Source organism: Lates calcarifer, linkage group LG19 (genome assembly GCF_001640805.2).
Source record: "Lates calcarifer isolate ASB-BC8 linkage group LG19, TLL_Latcal_v3, whole genome shotgun sequence".
Lineage (NCBI taxonomy): Eukaryota > Metazoa > Chordata > Actinopteri > Centropomidae > Lates > Lates calcarifer.
In genome coordinates, this window is record NC_066851.1 from 18665141 (window position 1) to 18688691 (window position 23551).

At 39.8% G+C, this 23551-nt stretch overlaps 2 protein-coding genes and 2 non-coding genes across 6 annotated transcripts; all 4 read left to right on the top strand.

Moving 5' to 3' along the window:
* The first annotated feature begins 1077 nt into the window (after nucleotides 1–1077).
* Nucleotides 1078–11947, top strand: dpysl5a (dihydropyrimidinase like 5a). Of its 2 annotated transcripts, none has more exons than XM_018703692.2 (13): nucleotides 1078–1261; nucleotides 3534–3804; nucleotides 5908–6066; nucleotides 6363–6542; nucleotides 6762–6830; nucleotides 6987–7031; nucleotides 7572–7647; nucleotides 7943–8099; nucleotides 8193–8334; nucleotides 8549–8691; nucleotides 8816–9023; nucleotides 9738–9906; nucleotides 10605–11947. In XM_018703692.2, the coding sequence occupies exons 2-13, from the start codon at nucleotides 3544–3546 to the stop codon at nucleotides 10688–10690; spliced, it is 1695 nt and encodes a 564-aa protein (XP_018559208.1). In that variant the 5' UTR covers nucleotides 1078–1261; nucleotides 3534–3543; the 3' UTR covers nucleotides 10691–11947. The 2 variants fall into 2 exon arrangements, with proteins under 2 accessions (XP_018559208.1, XP_018559207.1); XM_018703691.2 differs by lacking the exon at nucleotides 1078–1261 and adding an exon at nucleotides 2451–3293.
* An 873-nt stretch (nucleotides 11948–12820) lies between these two features.
* Nucleotides 12821–18250, top strand: mapre3a (microtubule-associated protein, RP/EB family, member 3a). Of its 2 annotated transcripts, none has more exons than XM_018703693.2 (7): nucleotides 12821–12952; nucleotides 14760–14887; nucleotides 14999–15144; nucleotides 15287–15479; nucleotides 16434–16576; nucleotides 17201–17353; nucleotides 18013–18250. In XM_018703693.2, exons 2-7 carry the CDS (start codon nucleotides 14767–14769, stop codon nucleotides 18079–18081), a joined length of 825 nt encoding a protein of 274 aa, XP_018559209.1. In that variant the 5' UTR covers nucleotides 12821–12952; nucleotides 14760–14766; the 3' UTR covers nucleotides 18082–18250. The 2 variants fall into 2 exon arrangements, with proteins under 2 accessions (XP_018559209.1, XP_018559211.1); XM_018703695.2 differs by having other exon boundaries at nucleotides 15287–15443.
* A 1834-nt stretch (nucleotides 18251–20084) lies between these two features.
* On the top strand, nucleotides 20085–20157 carry trnaa-agc (transfer RNA alanine (anticodon AGC)). The gene has a single exon. It is a non-coding gene; the product is annotated as a tRNA-Ala (tRNA).
* A 739-nt stretch (nucleotides 20158–20896) lies between these two features.
* Nucleotides 20897–20969, top strand: trnaa-agc (transfer RNA alanine (anticodon AGC)). The gene has a single exon. It is a non-coding gene; the product is annotated as a tRNA-Ala (tRNA).
* The last annotated feature ends 2582 nt before the right edge of the window (nucleotides 20970–23551 follow it).

Here is a 23551-nt window from a genome sequence, read left to right on the forward strand (position 1 = left end):
AGGATATTAATACATCCAATTAAAGCTCATAGTGACATTTAAGCCATTAAATGTTGATGGAATAATAATCGCGATGATAATACATTATAGTAGTCTATTATACAGCCTCACGCTACTGTTATTTTCATGTCACCCTCTTCCTCTGATAGTGGTACAACCTCTTCATAGTGGACACGCCCTAAGTCCAAGGTAATTGGTTGCTTAGGCGACCAAGCCTTCACTCACCGCTGCTGATTGGAGCTTCGCACCGGCCTGGATGCTGCGAGCTGCGTCAAGAGACCAGGAAATAGATAGAATGGTACCGGAAGACAGGCGGTTTGACTACAAAATAAAAGTGCAAAATGTGTACAGTCAGTACCTGTGAAACACTTTAAGACTTTTAAAGTCTTGCTCAGTAATGTCAGTGTACTGTTATCATTGTTCAACAAATATATCACACAAGCTTACCAGTCATATTTATTATACAACTGGTAAGCCTTCTGTGATATATGCATTTACTATTATAAAATCTGCCTGTGTTCATTCAAATTAAGTGGCCAACTTGTCGTGTTGATTTAAAGTTGTTAAACATAACAGTGCATATATTATCTATTGAGAGAAGGCATAAACATACATTACCATAATTTATAATCATCAAAATAGCAGCAAAATTGTACAGACTTTGTTGCAACTTGCTCAGCAACCTACTTAATCTTGCTTAATTTTTATAAATTTATATTAATTGATTAATGTTAAAGTACTGGTTTTTAATGCAAAAGTTGAGAAAAACCATGATTATAATATTATTTGAATGTATGTATTATCAGGAAGTAGCTAAACTTTTTCCCTAATCCACTATTTATAACCTACTGTTTAGGCTACAAAAAGCTAATTTATGCTCAGTGCATGATGAGGCAAATGTATGTAGCATAAGTCTATATGGGACTGTTTGTAAAAGCTGTAATAAAATTTCATAAAAGCAGATTTCATCTTCAAATAAGCACTTTTGTGTCTAAAAACTTGTATCGAGGGCAACATTTGGGTTTTATTTTGAAATCCATAACAGGAAGACTTACGTGTATCTCCGTGCTGACTTGACGGTGATGATGCTGCGGTGTGCTGGTCCCGGACCGGCCAGGAAGGCATCCATCTGGTGTGTGTGTGTTTGTGTGTATCTCCTTGGGAAGTGCCAGCCACGGATTGTGTAGCATTCTGTTCCTGTCAGAAAAGTAAGCAGAGAGACGAGTGGAGCAGCAGCAGTAACAGCAGGCCCATAGAGGAGGTATGTGCTGCACGTTATCATCCGCTTTTATTCTGACTAGTTGGCTGCAGTGGCTCTGTCTTAGAGGGGAAATCCTCTGCTGGAGCCTTGAGACTTTGTTTCCATGCCCCCTGGCTGCACGTCTGGGTGTCTGCCCTGCCTGCTGTTCCTGTCACCCTCCCAGGACCTATACACACCCTGAAGTACAACTACACCCACTTCACCTGGCAGGAGGGGTGTATTATTATAACGCGAGGCCACTTGCCGCTGTTAAAGGTAACGAGCTGGTCATTGTGGAGGAGGGAGAGGAGGGACTAGGACGGGCTGAGGGAGCCGGGAGGCGGTTTCTAGGTCGATAATGAACGCCGTGCAGCCGTTCATGCCGGATGGAGACCGGTTTCTTTGTGTCAGGTCGCACAAGTGGAAGTGTCATCATTTCACTGCGTTCACACTTAGCCAGCAAAATCTCTATATTTACCGAGCTAATCGTTCTGGTTGATGCTATTTTACAAATACCTGAGATTGTACGTGGTATGTTCCAGGGATTTAGATTTTTTGCGGACAATCAGCGTAGAAATATAGAGACATTTAGCAGGTACCAGGGCTGGTAGTTTAATAATTGTACTCAAAGTGAAATTTAAGCACTTGATAAAATTGTAGCTCATGCTGTGGCTGTATTATCTGTAATCGGCTTATGTCTTATCTCATATTTGCTCTACTAAAATAATATAGATTTATTGTGCAAGTATTAATACAGGTAGTATAAGCTCACCTGTTTATTATTAACTACCCGGCGTCAACTTCCATAGTGGCTGCTGAGCTATAGGCCCTATATTATAATAATAACTTCATTATAGCCTGTAGCTGCTTCCGGGTTTTGGAGAACAGAGGGAATATTGTCTGAGTGTTTCGCCCTCTAACTTGTGGTCTTTAAGTATTAACGCATGAACATTTAAGAGCCATCCTCCACAATATCACCCATCAGATCTGGATGTGTGAAGGAGTCCATGCCATGCAGTAAAGTTGCCGCACCCTCATACGTACGCACCCTGCACGCACACATACACGCAAGCACGCAGGATGGACACACACGCACACAATACATCACATCATTAATACAGTTGTGCAGAAGGGAAGGGAGGAGGCAGATCTTGGAGATTGTTTCTTTGTTGTTGATGAATAGTTAATCACTGCCAGTAACTGCGTCCAGTTTTATCCAAAAACTAATCTGAAGAAATTAACTGTCTGTGTTTTTTAGATTAGAGAGTAGAATAGAGCGGAGCAACCAGAGGGTCCTAATTTTTATTTTTACATTTATTTAGTCAGTTCCACACATTTAATTCCGCAACATGAAGGTCTAAATGCTTTTTCAACTTTCCACTCTGCCAAGAATACATGTCTGGACACTGGGTTTCCACTTTTGTGGTCCAGAAGTAGTCCAATTAAAAATACAGAGTTAAGAAAATACTGGGTCTAGTCTATAAAATACCTACTATGTGTACATTTTTAAATAGTAGAACGTAAACACCTTCCAAATTCCTAAAATAAATCCACAAATTCACCGTATCATCAGTCCCCAGTGGTAGCTACAGCCCTAATTATTATCACTGACCCCTTAAATTCCTCCTGTGACCCTTCGTGGGGGAACTGACCCACTGGTTGGGAAGCACTGGAGTAGAGCTATTTAGCATGTATGTTGTGTAGGAGAACCCACCTCAACTTCCTTAATTCATATTATCAGTCACTAAGGTTCTTTCTACACAGCTTCACAGTGAGTGAACATCATTGTAAGTAGCTTTATGCTGCCTCAGTCTTTTCAAAATAATGGCCTTTTTGACCCTTGTTTGCCTCATTGTGGTCCACAACTGGACTCAGCTTCTTTCTGTTTACCACTACATCACGGTCCACTGGGACGTCGGGTCACAGGCGGTGACTGACACAGCCTACTCAGTCTTGTAGCTGATGTCAGTCACACAGCCCGACAGACTGGTCTCAGAGCAGCATCACTGACTCTTCTCTCTCCTCTAGTCTCACTACATTGTCTCAGAATGAGGTATTGTAAAATGTTAATTTTCTCTATTTTCTTGTAGAAATGCAGATTTTTGTTAGTCCTCTAGTTTCTTAGATTACAGTGTTGCACTCTAGGACTGAAGTAGCTGTAACTTTTCTTGTGTTTTTTGTGGTGTAATGGTTTTATATAGTCAGATCACCACTCTTGCAGCAGCTACAAACTGACACCTGACAGAAAGGCTTAAATCCCACTGTCAAACCTATTCTTGTCTTTTCCTTACAGAGCTATAGCCATGTCTTCCAGCTCAGCGATGGTGCGGATCCTGATAAAGGGTGGCAAGGTGGTGAACGACGACTGCACCCAGGAGGCCGATGTCTACATTGAGAACGGCATCATCCAGCAGGTGGGGAAGGAGCTGATGATCCCAGGTGGGGCCAAAGTGATTGACGCCTCGGGAAAACTGGTCCTCCCCGGGGGCATCGACACCAGCGTCCACTTGGAAGAGAGCTTCATGAACGCCACCACGGTGGATGACTACTACAGCGGCACCAAGGTAACGTCCTGCTGGAGATGGAAAGACAGAAGAAGAGGAAAGGGTTTAGATTGGACTACAGAAAGTGACATTGCTTTAATGAGAGAGTAGAGCAGAGTGAAAGCAAAATAAGAGCCATGTTTTTGCAGATTAAGACTCAGAAAATTGTTCTCCATCATAAAACCTGACTTTCCTGCAGCACCCTCTCTTGATACAGCTGATGATCACAAGTGAGCTATTTTGTCCATCAAATAAAAGACCAACAAAAACTTTCCACTGATGCTAATTTTACCCACGATGTCAGTGAAGTGTCTTGTTTTTGGTTTAGATGCAATGAGACCTTAATATTTTGGGATCAAATATGGTGGCTATTTTAGACAGAGCTACTTTTGTAAAGACGGTAAGATGTCAAAGTAAAAAACACGATGATTAAAACGAGGAAACTGCAACAGTAAAAATAATTTTACAAATAAAGCATTAAAATAGATTGGAAGTTTTAAAACGCTATTTAAACTAGCTGATATTAACAATATGACTGTTTTCAGTAAGATTGTATTGCCTGGACATATGGTCAGCTATTTAGTAATTACATACTTTGGATGATCTTAGCACCACAACATCAATCTTGGAAGATGAGCCGTAGCTATTAGTTGATTAATTGATTAATAGTCAGTGGACAGAAAATGAATCAGACCAGTTCTCTCAAATTTCTCTGGTTTCAACTCCTCAAATGTGAATCTTTTCTGGTTTTCTTACTCTCATTACTCATTGGTTTGGTTTAACATAACATAAAATAGAGTAGAAGTATTTACATTTGAGGAGAAGATGCATCTTAAAACAACAGACCACCAAGTGTAAACCAGATGTGGCTTAGAAACAGGCATCTTTCACAGTTTTTTTGATATTTTACTTATATATGGATTATTCAAGAAAATAATCAGTAGCTTCAAAGATAAGGAAAATCACTGTTGCAGTCGTACTCCTTTTTTTCTGGAAGTTTCACATGGTTGTACAGTCTTTCATCAGCATCACAGAGAATGATTTTGCACTTTGCTGTTGGCACTGTAGCTCAGCAGTCAAGGCTAATAGCTGCCAGAAAGACTGGAATGGAGTCATCATGGTTGTTGATGGTACTGGGATACCCCTCTCTGCTTCTGGGCACCATGATGACTCATCACTCTGTAGCACTTTGAGATGATGGGAGCAGAGAGATGACGGACGCTGGGATTCAGATGTTTTAGTGACTGGACAGACCGGTAGACGGTGGTGACAGACACTATTCTCCCTCGTCCCTCTCTCCGGCTCCCTCCCCGCTCCTCCCAAACCCCCTCCGCTACCGCCGTGCTCCAGAGTAAGTCCAGAGACAAATGCAGATTATCTGTTTCCATGGATACCAGGGGGCTGCTGCAAAGACTGCCGCAAAGCCTCTTCACTCACGCCATTGTGCTTGGAGACAATGGTTCTCAGACCCACTCCCCCCTCGTCTTCCCTCTCACTACACACTACTCAACTCTCTAGGGTCAGCTCACAGATGCTCACTGAAGCATTCACTTATACACAAAACACACTCTGTATTCACTTGTTTGGATTATTAAGATTAACTGTAGTTTAAAACATCTAAATATGTTTATGGAAGATAAAAAGTAGGAAGTGCTGATACTGTAAGGAATATATAGCTTTAAATGTCTCTTTATTATACTGTGAGGGGCAGTTAAGTCTCTATTTTAATTGCTGTAGGAATTATATTGCCCTTAACGGTCGTCTGCAAATAACCATAAAGATAAGCATCAGTGGTAACTGAGGCTTTCACTTTTATGCTTGGAGAAAGAGCTGCGTTGATTAGTAGATTACAGTCTCTTCTTTATTTGTGGACTTTATGAATCAATATCTTCTGCTTCAGTGTCACTTAATGCAATTGGTATTAAATCTCAAACCAGGTATATATTACATGATGATTAAAATCAGGAGCTGACACACAGAAGATCCCATTACAAAAAACCTAATTTTTCCACCCCAAATGACAGAAGCAATGCAACACAATTACTTATGCAAATTAAGAATTACATCCTACGTACATTTAAGCGACTGATTGAGTGCTATTCTTTTATGTGCTATTTCTTCCAGGCGGCTCTGGCTGGCGGTACAACAATGGTGATCGGACATGTTCTGCCAGAGAAGAATGAGTCTTTGCTGGAAGCTTACGAGAAGTGCCGCAGCTCAGCAGACTCCAAAACCTGCTGTGACTACGCTCTGCACGTGGGAGTTACTTGGTGGGGACCCAAGGTACTGTAACGCTGTGCTTTCCAGCACACGTGATTGATTTTTTCCTGAAGATCTAGAGACAAGACAAAACTCAAATTTAGTCATAAACTGTGTTGTTACTCTTGTACAGCTTTGGTTCTTTTGGTTTACACTAAATCCTATGTTTACAATAGATACTTTAAATAGCTAAACATGTTCTGCTTTTAAACTCTAGTTACCCACCAGAATAAAATAAATAATATACATCCAAACAACTAGCATGGACACATAACTATACACTAAGCGAGACTAGAGCTCATTTACACCCTCTCCTGCAGGTACATGCTGAGATGGAGAAGCTGGTGAGAGAGAAAGGAGTGAATTCCTTTCAGATGTTCATGGCCTATAAGGACATGTTCATGCTGAGAGACAGTGAGCTTTTCCAGGCCCTGCAGCACTGTAAGGACATTGGAGCTGTAGCAAGAGTCCATGCTGAGAACGGGGAACTGGTGGCAGAGGTGAGTGAGGATCATTTCATTCATATTTCTGTGCATTAAAGTGTGTAGTATACAGAGATTATATGACTGTAAATGCTTGTTGTTATTGGACTTTCCCTGTAATCTTACTGATTTTCATTTATTCTGATATGTTAAATAGACTGTGTTGTTTCCAAATGTCTTTTGTGTCAATTTATTCTACATATTCATGATTAATGACTTTCTCCTGCCTCTTTTCAGGGTGCAAAGGAAGCGCTGGACCTGGGCATCAGTGGCCCTGAGGGGATTGAAATCAGCAGGCCTGAAGAGGTAAGTACTGTCTGTCAGCTAAATTAAATAGCTTATTATATCTAGACTCTCGTCATATAGTTTTAATATTGTTTCTGTAATGAAAGAAATCCAGTCTCTATTTCAGCACAGCTGGAATACTAGGATGATTCCTCACAGGCTTCTGTTTCTTTACAGTTGGAAGCAGAGGCAACCCACAGGGCAATTACCATCGCCAACAGGGTGAGTGAGAGGTCATTAGTACACATTAAAACATATGTAATGTAAACCTACTCTATGTAAAGGCAAGATCACTTTCATTTATTGCTCTGTTTCTTGGTCCAGACTGAAATAACTCAGCATCTATTAGATGAAGGTTTTCACTTATCTATGAAAATATTACACGATTATTAACAGTTCTCAGAAGTTGTATTCTAATGACTTTGGTGATGTCCTGGCTTTTCCTCTATCATCATGAGGTTCATTTTTGTGATTTTGAATCTACAACTATTGGATGGACTGATGTGAAATTTGGCTCAGACATTCATTTGCCCGTCAGGATGAATTCTAATGACTGTTACTGATCAAAATTAAATTTGTCTGATGGTTTATGACAAAATCATTGCAAAAATAATGACTTTCTTGTCAGCCTGAGCTGGACTTTGTGGTAACGTTAATTAGCATGTGTTAACGTGAACGTGGTAAAGATTATACCTGCTAAACATCTTTGCTTACATTAGCAGACAGTCTGATTATATACCTTTTGTGTGTGTTTTCTCATAGGCCCACTGCCCGATCTATCTTGTGAATGTGTCCAGTATGTCTGCTGGAGATGTAATGGCTACAGCCAAGATGCAAGGCGAGGCCATTTTACAATTAATATTATCATCTTAGAAGTAACTAATGTACATTTAAGAATTTTATGTGTATCTACATTTGACTACATTTAATAAATAATAGCTTAAATTTAATTATAGGATTTTTATGTTTATGTTTATATTTCTATTTTTATTTTTATGTCAGAAGTATTTTAGAGTGAAAGTGCTTCTAATCTTTTAATCTCCACCGTGCTTAATCTCTGGTCCTTTTATTGCATCACTCTTCTCACTGACATTTGATCCTATGTTTGTCGATATTGTACTGTCTGACCACAGGTAAGGTGGTCCATGGGGAAACAACCACGGCGCATACCGTGCTGAATGGTATGCAGTACTATCACCAGGACTGGGCCCATGCTGCTGCCCATGTTACCGTGCCTCCTCTCCGCCTGGACCCCAGTACTCCCAATTTCCTAATGAGCCTGCTAGGAAAGTATGCACAAGACTATAAAATACCACATTAAATGAAATATAACCACTTCAAAATCTAAATGTGACCTTTCCTTTTACTTTTCCCTGTCTGTAGTGACACTCTGAATGTAGTGGGGTCCGATCACCGTCCATTCACCATCAAACAGAGAGCAATGGGCAAGGATGACTTCACAAAGATCCCCCACGGGCTCCCTGGTATTCAGGACCGCATGAGCGTCATCTGGGAGAAAGGAGTGGTATGTGTAGCTCTTTTGTTCCTATCGGGCTGCTGGAGAACTTCCACAAGCGGGACATCTGTTTGGTGGTTATCAATTTTAACTTTTAAAAAAACAAACACAAAGAACATCTGCTCCTGCTTTTAGTGCATCAGCTGATTCAGACAGTTTGTGTGTGAATTTATCCCGAAGATTACAAACATATTTTAATTGATGTGTTTGTTATACTTCACAGATTGGAGGTAAAATTGATGAGAATCGCTTTGTAGCAGTCACAAGCTCAAATGCAGCCAAGATCTACAACCTCTACCCGAGGAAAGGCAGGATCATCCCAGGAGCAGATGCTGATGTGGTGGTCTGGGACCCCGAGGGATCCAAGTATGAAACTGGATCTATCCATTCATCGACCGGCTTGTCTCACTACAGCCCTCATCCCATATCTCAGAGGCCGGTTTTTGTCTCTCTAAACTGGGTTATCTCTTTCTTTCATCTCTGTCTGCAGGACCATTTCTGTGGAAAACCAGGTCCAAGGAGGAGATATAAACCTGTATGAAGGCCTTCGTTGTCACGGCGTACCCCTGGTCACCATCAGCCGTGGGCGTCTGGTCTATGAAAATGGCATGTTCACATGTGCTGAAGGCTCTGGAAAGTTTTGCCCCCTGAGAACCTTCCCCGATTATCTTTACAAGAAGATGGTTCAGAGGGAAAAGGTATCAGACAGAACTGAATTTGTGAAAAACCGCAGTGGATCGATCTGACTTAATAATGCGCATGAAGTATCGACATAGAGAGGCTGACCATTAGCTTAGACGAACCCAGCCTTTGATCATGTGTTAACAGAAGCCATTTATCAAACATTATAATGATAAACATTGAGTTTGAATTTTTATTTTTTCCCCTTAAACTCAGCAACTTAGCTTTTTGTATATTCAATTATAATGACGTACTTAACTACTTTTAGAAATGCAAGAACTGTGCCGTACAGTGATGATGTTCAGCATCACTGAGCTGGAAGGAATTGGTTAGTAGGTCATACAATGTGTAATACTGAAGCTTTTACAGTCCAGATGTCACGTTTGCCCTCTCAGTGGGACTATATGTGTATACCTATGGTAATCTACTGTTACCAAGAGCATTTTTCAAAAGACCTACTTTTGTATGTAGTTCATTAAATTATATTTGATTAAAATTTATGTCAAATAGTAGCAGTTCTACTTGATATAGTATGGCTCTCACCATACTACATGCAGTGCAAATACGATAACAACTGTCATTAACTACTTTTTTATAGATATCTCCCGACACATTTTTCCAAGACAGTTTTCTAGTGACATTTACTGGTGCTCGTCTTTAGTTTTAACATGTTCATTAATCTATTTGTTCATGTGTGTCTGTGTATGTGTGGTGTCATGTTGGCTTACCAGTGCCAGGCAGTGAAAGCTGTGGAGCGAGAACCATACACAGGGGAAGTTGTTGCGGTGGTCAACTCAGGAAAGAGGGACTTTGGGGCTTCGGACCTGGACACTCCGACACGCCCCTGCACCAGGCACGGGGGCATGAGGGACCTCCATGAGTCTAGCTTCAGCCTGTCTGGTGAGCAACAACAGATTCACATAAGGAAAAGATATATAATATTTTTCATTATGTGTGTAAAAAGAAAGGATTTTTCAGGGTGTGTCTGTTTATAAAAACTGAAAACTGCTGTTGCGCTGCTGTTCAGGCCTTTATAAAATCCAAAGGTTGGCCTGATGAGGGTGCTGTAGTTTAAGTGACTTGGCCAGTTACAGTGACAGTGCATCTTGCTCACCACATACAGTCTGTGATTGGCCCAGTATTTGTGGGGTTCAGCTACTCCGCTACACTTAAGCTTTTACTATGACTAATAATAATTTTTTTTAACAAATTGCTTTGCAAAACCAATGTGCAAAAATCTCACACAATCTTCAGTTTGAGTTATATTTTCAGTTGCAGTCATACATATTCAGACCTGTACATTTTTTAAGTATCTGCAGGTTAGACACCAAAATGTCACATCTAATGCCAAAGAAGCCATGAAGTTATACTTACCACCCAGTGACTTGGCAGTAACAATAAATGGCTTGAGCAGCATTTAATGGAATGAAAAGAATTGCTTTGATCTTTTGAAATATGTTGCAATCCTTAAATCTGACTGGAACTGCTTTGGACTAAATTGTAAGCTGTTGTGAGCTGCTTGTAAATACTATTAGGAAAAAACTAGCTGCTTGTGTTTCGCCGCTAAACCTAAGAGATCTCGATCCCTGCTGTTTCAGGTGCCCAGATCGACGACAACATTCCAAAGAGATCCTCAGCCAGGATCCTCGCTCCTCCTGGAGGGAGATCCAGCGGGATCTGGTAACCAATCAGACGCCCATTACGTGAAGCAGATGAATGATATCTGAGGGAAACATATGGCCAAGCAAGATGACTTGTTTTTCTTTCTGGAAGCTTAGAATATGTGTGGGGTAATGGAGTCATGTTTTCATTTTGAACTCAGCACAGTTATTTAGGACTGTAAAACATTAAACTGTATGACATTGCCGTAATAATACAGGAATATGGATTTTGGATGGATTTTTATTTTATTATAATTTTTTATATTGCATTATTTGAGCTATTTCCCTTTGATGCTACTGCGTTACAATTATTTCCTGGAGAAGAATGAGGTCTTTGTTCAGTAGTTCATCATTGTCAGATTAGCATTTCAGATCATGTTTACAGCCTTATAGCAGAATAGACTTCTGTTCCACTCCTACCAAATGTGAATGAACCTATGCTGTGTGTACTGTGCATGGTAGCATAGTTAGAACAAATGTAGTAAGCACTAACATTGCAGAAATCTTTGTGATAGTATTCATCTTCCACAGAGGGCAAAAAGTCTCACCCAAACTGCCTTTTTCTCACCTGAGAACACTAACACCCTCAAACACATCTTCCCATACTGTCGCTACAGGTCATGACCTCTGACATGTTGACTGCTGTCATTTCTTTTCCTTTTTTTCCTGAATTGTTCTGCATTTAAAATGTTGACACTGACTGACACTTCCCATGTAACACACCACTGTGAAACATAGAGAAGGTGAGGTGATCCTCCTGAGCATGCAGGTTGAAGTTTAACAGCAGACATGTTAGTCAGTAAATGCTATTTCTTAAGGGGATCAGATGCCCTCACATGCCAGTGAAAGCTCAGCATCATAACTGGAAGGCATGTTTCTTTAGCAACTACAGAAAAGCACTGATACTTTGTCAAGTTCTCAACTACTGTATTTTTATTGTTTGTTTTTAGTTACGGGATTTTTCTTGTGAATAATTGTCTTAGTAACTGATTTTGTTGTATTTTATGTCAAAACTGCAGTGTAAGCAGGGATGCACACAAGATTTTAGCTCATGTTTAGACCCAGTTATGTTCATGCTAGACAGTTCAAGTCCCACAACATCGTTTTTTCCACTTTTGATCTTTAGAAGTTCCAGCAAATCTTGCTGTGTCTTTCCCGTTCAAAATGTACACTGGTGCTGAACAATGTGTTGTCACATTGAATTCCTTTTATCTCTTTATTTCTTCTTGCAGCTCTTTATCACATGATTTGAGTGCAAATAAACCACAATGAAATCCTCAGCTGAGTCTGGTATCCAGTGATTACATTTACTCAAGTACTGCACTTAAGAACAATTTTGAGGTAATTTTGCTTTATTTGAGTACTTACAATTTATACGACTTTATTCATCTACTTCAGTGCATTCAGAGGGAGGATATTGTACTTTTTACTCCACTATTTATACTTCTAATGTACTTCTTCTAGCTACTAAACAACTAAAATGCTACTTATGCTCATGAACAAATATAATTAATGATCTATTTATACAAAATATAATATATTGTTCATATAGGGGGTATACCTGCAGAATTCTTGCAATGTATTGTAAAGTATTTTTTCTCTGTTGCTAGATCTGAATTGATTAGTTGATCAGCAGGAAAATAATCAGCTTCTATTTTGATAATAGATCAATCATTCAAGTCAGTCTTTAAGCAAAAAACTACCTCTATTCTCCCCAATATGAGGATTTTCTCCTTTTGTCATTTCACATCATTGTAAACTAAATATCTTTATATTTTGGACTACTGTTCAGATAAAACATAAAACACTTTAAATATCACTTTGGACTTAAAAAAAATGTGATGGTTAATCAAGAAATGTATCTATCTATCTATCTATCTATCTATCTATCTGAAACTAACCATTAGTTGCAACCCTAATTGTTATATTAGCACGTGTGCTTAAGTAAAAAGAAAGTACATTTCTTAACCAACAGCATAAAACATTAACATGAGGCATTTTGTGCAGCTTGACCTCACTAAAACCTTAGTCACTAGCAGGCCTAAAAATCCAACCAGACACATCATGTGTCTCTTAGCTGGAACAGGCCAAAGTCCTATTTATAATGAACCTTTAACAGCATGGAGTCGGGCGCATGCGCGGTTGGAGGTGGATTGTTGCAGCCCCAGACAGGGCGGCCCGTTACCAAGCACTGCACCGCGCAGGGTCTGACAACGACGACAGCAACGGGCATTGACATAAGGAATACTGCCAGCGTGATAACAACACAGACACTCCTGAATACAGTGAGTATAAACGCGTGAAGAATCCACGGAGCCGCTCTGCCCGGTTCGTTTCTCCTTTTGTGCGCGTAGACGTGTTTTGCGGGGGGAAGAGCTGTGTTTTATTCCCAGGCACTGAGGATATTTCCCGTGCACTGACAGTCCTGAGGTATTCGGGGAGGCCTGTAGAGGGGGCCGCTACAAGACCAGCGTTGCGGGTTTTTAACCAGAAGGTACCCCAGCAAATGGGCACATTTATTGTTCTCAGCTCAGGCTTGAAATGTCAGACCCCCGCCCATTTGTTCGTGCAAGTCTTCGAGGTTTTGCACTCGGGATTTTGCTGCAGTCATTATCGGAGCTTTTCTCAAAGGCCCGGCAGATTTTTGGAGAATAGATTGACTTCCCTTTCGTGCGCCGCCCTCGATGCAATAAACCATATTTATTGGGAATTACACCCAGGCAGGGTTCAGGCGTGTTGATGTAGCTGAACCTGCGTGGTTTTTTCTCATAAACGGGTTTATTGTCGGTTATGTGGTACTGGGTTATAATCATGTAATTGTAGGCTAGCCAAGCCCCATGGGAAAATGCTGGTGTAATGTGCGCTGCTGAAGCTGCATTCACAGTATTAGTGTTATCACCAGAAATCACTGTCGTGCAAATTGCAGGTAAGCGTGATTCAGTTGTTATTAGTGTAAAACTGAGAGACATACTGACATCTCTCTCTGGCTGTCAGCTGCAGACAAACGGCGGCCGGTGTGACCTTAAAAACCCATCATTTAAAGTCTCTATCTTCCCCGTGTTAATGTGCTTTTTTTTTTTACTGCAGGGAATGTCAAGGTGTTAAGAGTCCCATTTTTTGACACGACACAGTAGAGAAGCAAAGTGAGCACAGAGGAGGCTGGAGCTGTCAGATGTGTAAAGCTGCTCACAAACATCAGGATATTTCTGTTTAATCTAGGGAGGATTAGGCTCACAACACATCTGTAGATTAAAACTAAAACTAAAGAGGCCTCTCAGACACTGTGTTTACAGTCAGAAATCAAGTGTATTTCCCCACAGGCCAACATTACTGGTCTCGGGCCCACAGCTGCGACGGTTTCTGACCCAGTCCAGGCTCTCTACTATGAGAAGACAAGGAACAATTCCCCCTTAAAACCTTAGAGCATAAGGAGAAAAAAAATGGTAGAAACCTCCAGAAAGTGCTGTAGAAGGGAGACCCCCTCCCCTCCACGAATAGCTGCTGATGCAGCTAGACAAATGTCAACATATCAACAGATATTTGTAACAATTTACATCCATTACAGGGTTTAATACTAATATAGTACATTTTATATAAGAAATCAAAGATGATAAGACCAAGAATTCAGTGAAAATTAGTCCAATGAAGTAGGCCCACAAAGGAATGGAGTCTAGAGCTAAAAACAATTAGATCAACATCAACGATAGAAAATTAATCAGCAACTATTCTAATAATCAATTAACTGTATAAGTCATTCACCACATTCCTTAGTTTCGGCCTCTCAGATGTGAGAATTTGCGGTTTTTCTTTTCTTTTGGGACACTAATTTTGTATTGAACTGTTGATTACAAGTTATTTAAAGATGTCAACTTGTTCTTTAGGAACCTGTCACAAACATTTTTCAGACATTTTCTATATCAGAGTTGAGAAAATAATCATTAGTTGCAGCCCTAAAAAAGTCCAGCATCAGTTCTGCATCCTTTTAAGTCAGAGATGTTTAGTAGGTTGATTTTTTTTAGTTCAAGCTAACAACCAGATAAACAGAAATCCAACTGAATACCCATTTCTTTCTTTCTGTGTTGTTTGTTTCAGGTAGGGGATGGCAGTGAATGTGTACGCCACATCTGTGTCCATTGACAACCTCAGCCGACATGACATGCTGGCATGGGTCAACGATTCTTTGCATCTCACCTACACCAAGATTGAACAGCTCTGTTCAGGTAACACTGAGTGTTTGTAGTCCCTAGTTTTACTTAAATTCTGTTCAACAAATAACTCCTGGCTGTTCACAAGACAAGAAAACAAATTACCATGCCTTTCGTGTTTTCCAGGAGCAGCATATTGCCAGTTCATGGACATGTTGTTTCCAGGCTGCATCCTTCTGAAGAAGGTCAAATTTCAAGCCAAGCTGGAGCATGAATTTATACACAACTTCAAAGTTCTTCAGGCAGCTTTTAAAAGGATGAGTGTTGACAAAGTCAGAATCCTTTTATTATCATACTATTATGTATTTTATTTAATATTTCTGTTAAATATATGCTGTCATCGCCCTCTTCCTACTTAAGATGCATGTTGTATCACATGGACCTATTCAAGCATTTCCTATTTCCATTCTCCAGATAATTCCTGTAGAAAAGCTTGTAAAAGGGAAGTTCCAGGACAACTTTGAATTTGTGCAGTGGTTCAAGAAGTTCTTCGATGCCAACTATGACGGGAAGGAGTATGACCCTTTACTAGCCAGACAGGGGCAGGACGTGGCCCCTCCCCCCAACCCAGGTGATCACTTTATCCACAAACCAAAGAGAAACCCAGGTAAACCAAACAGTTTTGCCTTTGCTGCACGGTCTTGCTGAGCTTTGGATGGCTCAAAGGCGCTCCCTGCAAGCAAGTGGTGTGAGCAGCACGGTTCACAGAATGACTGCTGTCCTCTTAGATCCATCTCACTGCCCAGCATTCACAAGCAACATGACACTGTGTAGGTACCAGTGAGTCACTGGTGGGATAGTAGTAATCACCACAGTGCATAGTGGGATGCAGCATCGGCGAGGTTGCAAATTCAGATCATTCAACTTCAGATTTAACTTGCTTTCCCAATTCTAATTGATTATGATCAATGATGCCAGACGACCTGCAGAGATATCAAATGCAACTATATTCTCCAGTTTACTGCATTACTCAGGTGATGCAGCTTCATCTCTGAAAGCTGGACTGACAAACAAGAAAGCGTGTCTCATTTTACTAACAAGAATAATATCAGCCTGACCAGCCTTGCTCTGTCTCTGTGAAAGCTTTTTGCTTGAAAACCATGGCGAACAATCTAATTTGATTTGTAGCCTGCTTTGTGACTTTGTCACTGGCAAGCAGTGTGGTTGTACATGGGCAGAATGACTGCATTTATTTTAAAACTGTAATAATGCGTGTGGGCATGTTCTGTCTTTGAGTTTATTGAAACACCTCTGCTGAAGCACTTATAGAGGTTTGGCAGGGGTTTAAATAAGCTTGACTTAAGTTTTCATTTAGAATTTGGCTTTTTTAAACTGGGAATCTAAATGCCTGTCTTTTATATCAGTTTGGTTATAAAAACTATTTGAAATCCACACACAAAAATATTATATCAAAGGCACAACATGATGCTACAAGCTGATGACATCAGCTCTCTATAATGTGCTACATCCATCGCCACAGTTGCTACAAAGCCAAAATAAATGCAGTGATTCTGTTTTAATTCCAATGCTCAACATCTCTCACCATCTCTGACCAATCCAGGACCACAGAGGACATCTCCAACAGTTCCCAAAAATATGCCAACACCACAGAGGGTCCAACACAACACTCCAGCCCTGAGGAAGAATCCAGCTTTGTCTAGAAATGGGGGCAGTGATGCTGAGATCATGGAGCTAAATCAACAGGTAGAGTTGTGTGGAGAAGAGGAAGAGCTACGGTCTGAGACTGTATCATTTCCTCTTACCATTTTCTTGTCTCTATGGATTCTGTATAGATCCACACATACTGACAGCTATTAAAGTAATGCATTAGTAGGCCTTTTTCCACAGCAGACAATATGACATGTTACAGAAGAAAAGGCACACAAGTAAATAATAAAATTAACAATGGCTGAATTCCATTTAGCTACTTCAGTTTCAGCGTCTTGCTATTGTGCATGGTGGCTCACAAAATAAGATTTTAAAACATTAATTGTAAGACCTTGTTTTCATTGTTTTACTGTCTTCTTGTCAGTATAATCTGCACTAGATTTCCATACTACTTTTTATGAGGTAAAGCAAAGGCAGTTAATTGACTTTCAAACCACTGTGATTAGATTAAAAGTCAAAATATCAATAAACAGGAGCTAGTTTTGCTTTCCACCCTTTATTTATTGTAATTTTTAGGTTTGACAGTGGAGAGGGGAAAAACTCAGAAAAACTCATCTGTGTTAATAAAACAAATACCTGCTGTTATTTTATTTCTGACTGCATAGTTCACACCTTTTGGAGACTACAGGTGTAAACATATGTTTTTCTGTCTGTCCTTAGTTGATGGAGTTGAAGTTGACTGTAGACGGACTAGAGAAGGAGAGAGACTTCTACTTCAGCAAACTACGGGACATCGAGCTGATCTGCCAGGAGCACGAGAGTGAAAACAACCCCATCCTCAGCAGGATAATCAACATTCTCTACGCAACAGAGGTATGTCTGCATTACCAACAACAAATCCAGGCTGCAATGCACCACTGCAATCTGCAAGTTCTTTTCTCAGAGTAAATTACCACAGAGAGCTGAAGTGAAACCACTATTTCTGAGTTTTGTTCTGTAAGCAAGTAAACCTAATTTTAAATTGTAATTTGTAAAAGGTGTAATGTTGTTGTTTCTACAGTATGTTATTAGCAACCTCTAACAAATGCAATTTCCCATAAGTACTACACAGTTGTCGGTTAAATGTCACTGATCAACAGACAAAACAAGCTAAGTTGCCGTGGAAGGCATGTCAGGCTGAATACTGTACAGGCTCAAACAGTAAAAAAATTTAAGTTGTATCATTCGTTGACAGTGTTGGTAGATACCATGGATACGGACGAAAACCAGGTTATGATAACAGAAGCACTTGCACTGGTACATTTTCATTTGGTTTTTATGGATGCTAACAAAGTACTGTAATGAATTTGTCTTGGTATATGGAAAGTAAACCCGAGGAACACACTTCAAGTTTTCAGAAAGCCTCTTTGTAGATGGAGATATATATAGATAGTAATCTGTTTGGATGTCTGTGATCAGGGGAATCTGAAGTTTAACAGAAAACAAAATAAAGCAGAAAAACCTGAAAATCTTTTTTCTTTTCTGTATCTCAGGAAGGCTTTGCGCCTCCAGATGATGAGGACCTCGATGAACAAGCTCACCTGGACCAGGATGAATACTGAACCCTTCATCTCCCTCCCCTCTAACATCTCCATCCTCCCTTTCCTTTTCTTTTTGCCCTCATTTGTTTTCTACTCTCTCTGCACGCTCTCTATAAATACTCACCATTATCCCTACACTTTGTCCATGTTTTCTTTTCTTTCTCATAAAAATATCAGTTCGTAACCCCCGCCTCATATACAACCCCATCATTGCTGCTCCTCCCTGCCTCCACTTACACAGTAACAATAACAGTAATGTACGACATATCCCAGTTATTTCAGCATGAGTAACACAGAAAATCGAGCCGAGCCTGGCATGGAGGTTGTTATGGCAAACAGTGAATTTAAGTCTGTAAATATTACTGACATTTTGATTTCTGAGAGAACAATGTCTTTGCTCATTATGGAGTTATTTATTTGCCTTTGGTGCGCTGTTAATACTACTATTAGAGCACAGAACAACACTGCTCCAATGTGCCATCAGGACACTCCCAGAGCTACTAAAACTGTAACTAAAGTGACTTTTTAATAACAATTTCTTATTTATTTAACTTATATTTCATTTAGATTAACTTTCTGTAGCAAGATTGGTGCAAAACCTACTGTACATGAACTGAAAGCTGAAGGTCCTGTGTGTTATTTGAAATAAGGTTTGTGCTGGAGTCTGCACCAAGCTTTTGGTTTCTTTTATGGTGGGTTCATGGCATGTAGAAACGCTGAAGGAAATACTTTGGTGTAATGACTCAAGGCATATGATCAGTGCTCTGCAACTACTCATTATTGATCAGCAACATATCTGAGCATGAGAATGTTAACACGTTGACTGTGAATGAGTGATTTTGTAAATGTATTTTGTGTGGAGATTTTGTCTGATGTCGCACGATCCTGGTTAATTGCCGTTGTATCTTTTAGGCGGACATGCAGTAGCCTTTAAGTTTAAAATTTAGGGGTGGAGAGCCACCTGCAGACTGACAACATGGTTATAGATTGTAGCAGTTCTAATGTTTTATTCCAAATTACAAGGGAGCCTGACACTGAATTAATACAGACACATTCTCACATGACAGCTTTTGTCATGTTTCTACTGCTAATCATTCTGTGTTTATACCTTTGATTTGCTGTAAAGGGTTTCCCAGGGTGTATGAGATGTAGTTTGGATGAAAGTCAGCATTAAGAGATCTGTGACCAGTTGACTGGTCATAATTAGCATCAAGTTTAACCGAGGAAGTCTCTTTGTCCTTCCCCCAGCTATTTTTACTTTGCAAACTGGCTGTTGTCTGCTCTGGAACTTGCATTCATTGACCATGTAAACATCTACAGAACACTCATCTTTTGAGTTTTGAATAAATAAACTGTTGTGAAATAAACTGTTTTGTGCTGGTTGTGGTTTATTTTGTGTAAGGACTCAGTTCTAGTCCAACAGTGTGTGTGCATGTGTAGATATACACTTGAAGTTACAGTAAAGCTCATAAGGATCTATAAGTGCCAACTTTTCACTAAAATAATCCATATTAGGGTTAGTTTAACTTTGATCTGAGATTATGTGGCCCACACTAAAGCACAAATTGATTTCTTTGGTAAGAGGTACAGAAACGTACCGTACATTACTATAAACCTGACACCTGTGCAGGTCAGAGTTTTGATGCCCATGTCAACACTGCTGAGTCACGAGAAGGCGTCAAATCTTTCCGTGTAGTTACAATAAGGGAAATCTTGAACCTAGCACTTCGATGATTTTTCAAAGCAATATCTACGCTCTTTTCCGTAAACCTAAACATAACGCTCAAATAACCAGTAGCAATAAGTCTGCAGATGAGAAAGCGACTTTACTAAATTCCATTTGCAAACGGAAACGCGAACTCCAATGGCAGCAAGTTTGATCCAGAATTATCAAGGTCGCATAAAAAGCTGTAGACGAACGTAACTGATAGGAGAGAACAAGGTATATTGAAAGAAGCCAACTCGTGTGTTACCAGAGACTGTGTACCTATAAGTAGATATTGTGTTACCTCTCCACAACAGATGGGGGATTAGCTCAAATGGTAGAGCGCTCGCTTAGCATGCGAGAGGTAGCGGGATCGATGCCCGCATCCTCCAATGACTTTTTAGACAAATATTGTGTTCCATTGTTTAATGTCTCATTCATCGCTTATATTTTCCCACTGATCAATTTGGAAACTATAAAGTAGCCGTGGCAACCATCAAGCTGAGGAAGTTACCGCGAAGAAACTGTTCTTCCGCGTTGACGGATTACTAAATAGCCATTACAGACAGTAAAATCTACTCGCTACGACAGCTGGCTGAAGCTTTGTCACAGTTGCTTGCAAGAAAAAAAAAAAACATGTTCACATCGGTGAGCCTTCGACCATAATCGTAAATCTGCAGCCCATCCCTGAGATTATACAAATATATCAAGCGTTTTCGGTATTTAACTTCTGCAAGTTAATATGTGCATGTTTGCTCAGCTATTTTCCCATGAGGATTCAGTCAGTGGCCCAACCGGAGCAGTATCGCCTTTGAAAGTGCAGTATTCCGATTAATTTGCCTGTAAAAAGGCATATGAAGTTCAGAAGAGCTGGTTGAATGCGGTATACCATGGGAGAACAGTAAGCGCATTGTATTAACGACCAGCAGATGGCAGCATAACACAATGAATTTGTGTTATAAAGTGTATGATTTGAATGCGGGACCACTGAGCTTTATACCGTTCCAGAGACTACTATGAAGTACAAATCACACGGCATAAACCCGTTTGAACAAACATCCATGAAGAAATGGAACCTAAAGCCTGGTCTTTTAATGGGTGATGTTAGATGATTTCATAGTATCTATACAAGGGGGATTAGCTCAAATGGTAGAGCGCTCGCTTAGCATGCGAGAGGTAGCGGGATCGATGCCCGCATCCTCCAAAATTATATTTAGCTTGATTCAAGTATTATATTTCGATATAACTTACCTGTACCGCTGGATACTGCACTCTCATCAATCCAAAACGCCATTTCTGTTGTCGCTGTGGCAACTGCAGAAGAACACCAGCAGAGACGTTTCGATACTGTTGTCATGGATATCATGGAACTCTGGTAACTTTCGATGTACTTTTTGAGGCAAGCTAGCGGCGGTTCTGCTGCTAGCTAGGCAACGTGCCTTGTAAACCACTCATACTAGCTAAGTTCTGTTATTAATATTATCTGCTGGATCATACAGTCGGCTCTACACGATACGTTTACAAAACAGACTGTCTATATAAACGAGTTTACAAGCATTTTTTGGTTTTTGTTTTGGAGAGGATTAGCTCGTTTTCGTGACTAATAAGCTAATATGCGTCCATTTTGTTACGACGTCATCCAGTTCCGCAGAGGGTAGCCAATCACAACGCAAGAAAAACACACCTAATTAGCGAGTACACCTGTAGTTAGCAGGTTTTATATAGGGCATGGTGTGAGGAAAAAATGTTGTATTTTTCCTATATTACTTGTAACGTAACATTTTTTTAAATCATTGTTTTACCTTTGATATTTTTTGTTGTCAATAAACCATTTTTGAGGAAAACATGTAAAAAGATGAGCAAACAGGTGATATTAAGATTAGAAATGTTTGTGGGTGTCACTTTATTCACAAATTCAAAAGCCAGACAGATGCTTGCACACTGTTAACAAACTATCGAGTTCACAATAAATCAGCAAAAAATGTGACAGGTTTACCCTGCAACAGTAGCAACCACAACAAGAAGAGCATCAATAATAATAATAATAATAATAATAATAATAATTCAAGATAGATTAAACTAAACTACATTGCGGAAACAATAACAAATATGCTCAGTAATGGATTTTAGAGATTACATGTCAATATGTGACTAATCTTGCCTTACTGCATACTGTAGCTAGACTAATGCTTATTTCTACAACTTGATGGTGTCTTTTGTCAAATGGCAAAAAACTCCTTCAAGAACACAAGGAAAACTGTTTACAGTGTAAAATAGTGAATTTGAGGAAATCTCTCAAGCCCCCAACATTTTCTTCACCATGTAACCAGGCATGTTGTACAGGAAAAGACCCAAGATGGCCAACAGAAGGAGGACAGTGACAATCTTGATGGTCAGCCACCTGTACTGGTCACACACCAAGTGTTTTGCAGCCTTAAGAGGGATGAGGAACCAGAGGAGGGCAATATCTGGACGGCTGGTGGAGCACAGAGATATAAATAGTGAGTTAGAGAGATAACAGGTTAATGAGATCTGACAATCTTAATAAATACACTGGTTAGTCACAAATACAATGTGTGTAAGTGCTGCTGCAATAAATTGATTTAACCCACTACTTACCCATCAGGTTATTAATTTCAAATATGCATTTTATTGTAGTTGAGTAGTTTTTTGATAACATTTTGACAGTAATTTTGCTATCAGTACATTTTTGAAGTAGTATATCCAACTATTTATTTGGGAAGGCAAAAAACAGTCTGATGTTATGCTTTTAAGTTCCAAAATGTTTCCACCACTTTCAATAGTATCATTAAAAAGAGTTGGTTGGGTATATTTGTATAAAACTGTCACACAGTAAGGCCATTATATTAAACTTTTAGAAGTTTTCTAAAAAAAAGTAAATTTACTTATACCCAATTCTATGAGCTGTAACACATGATAGACCAAGCCATGCAGCTGAGCCTCGTGATTACTGATTAGGGCACATAGTTTACACAGATGACAGGACTAGCAGAAAACCAAATGGTTCAGATGTCAATTTATTCATAAATTTGAAATATCATACATAAACACATACAAACAGGACGACATAACAAAACATCAAGAAAATCTGAACTCAGGTCAACTACTTTATCAATAAAACCTTTAATAATCAGTTGATGATCATCAGTTTTAGGTGAGCAACAGAATGGATTTGAATGGATTTAATGGGAATAAAGAAAACTACATTTCAAGAAACAAGAAAACCTGCATTGTTACCACACCACATGACTCACCAGTGGGGACTGCACTCAAGATGTATTATTAGTATTTCTGTTGTAATAGTTTATTTTAATCGATGCTAGCAATTCATTTGTCAAATGACAAATCAAAAACATTCACAAAACAATAAAAATGACTAGTGAATGCACACCCTTTGAAAAAAGTTAATCATCTGCTGGTTTTGACTCAGGCTCCCAACATTTTCTTCACCATGTAACCAGGCATGTTGTACAGGAAAAGACCCAAGATGGCCAACAGCAGGAGAGCAGTGACAATCTTGATGGTCAGCCACCTGTACTGGTCACACACCAGGTGTTTCGCAGCTTTGAGAGGGATGAGGAACCAGAGGAGGGCAACATCTGGACGGCTGGTGGAGCACAGAGATGTAAACAGATGTTAAAGAAGACAGTCAACAATCCAAAATAATGGTGGCAGAAAAAGAGGAGATTCCCACATACTGATACAACCTGAGGTAAGACCTGCTTACCTCCACACCATGAGCTATATTCCTGTTGGTATGGAGGT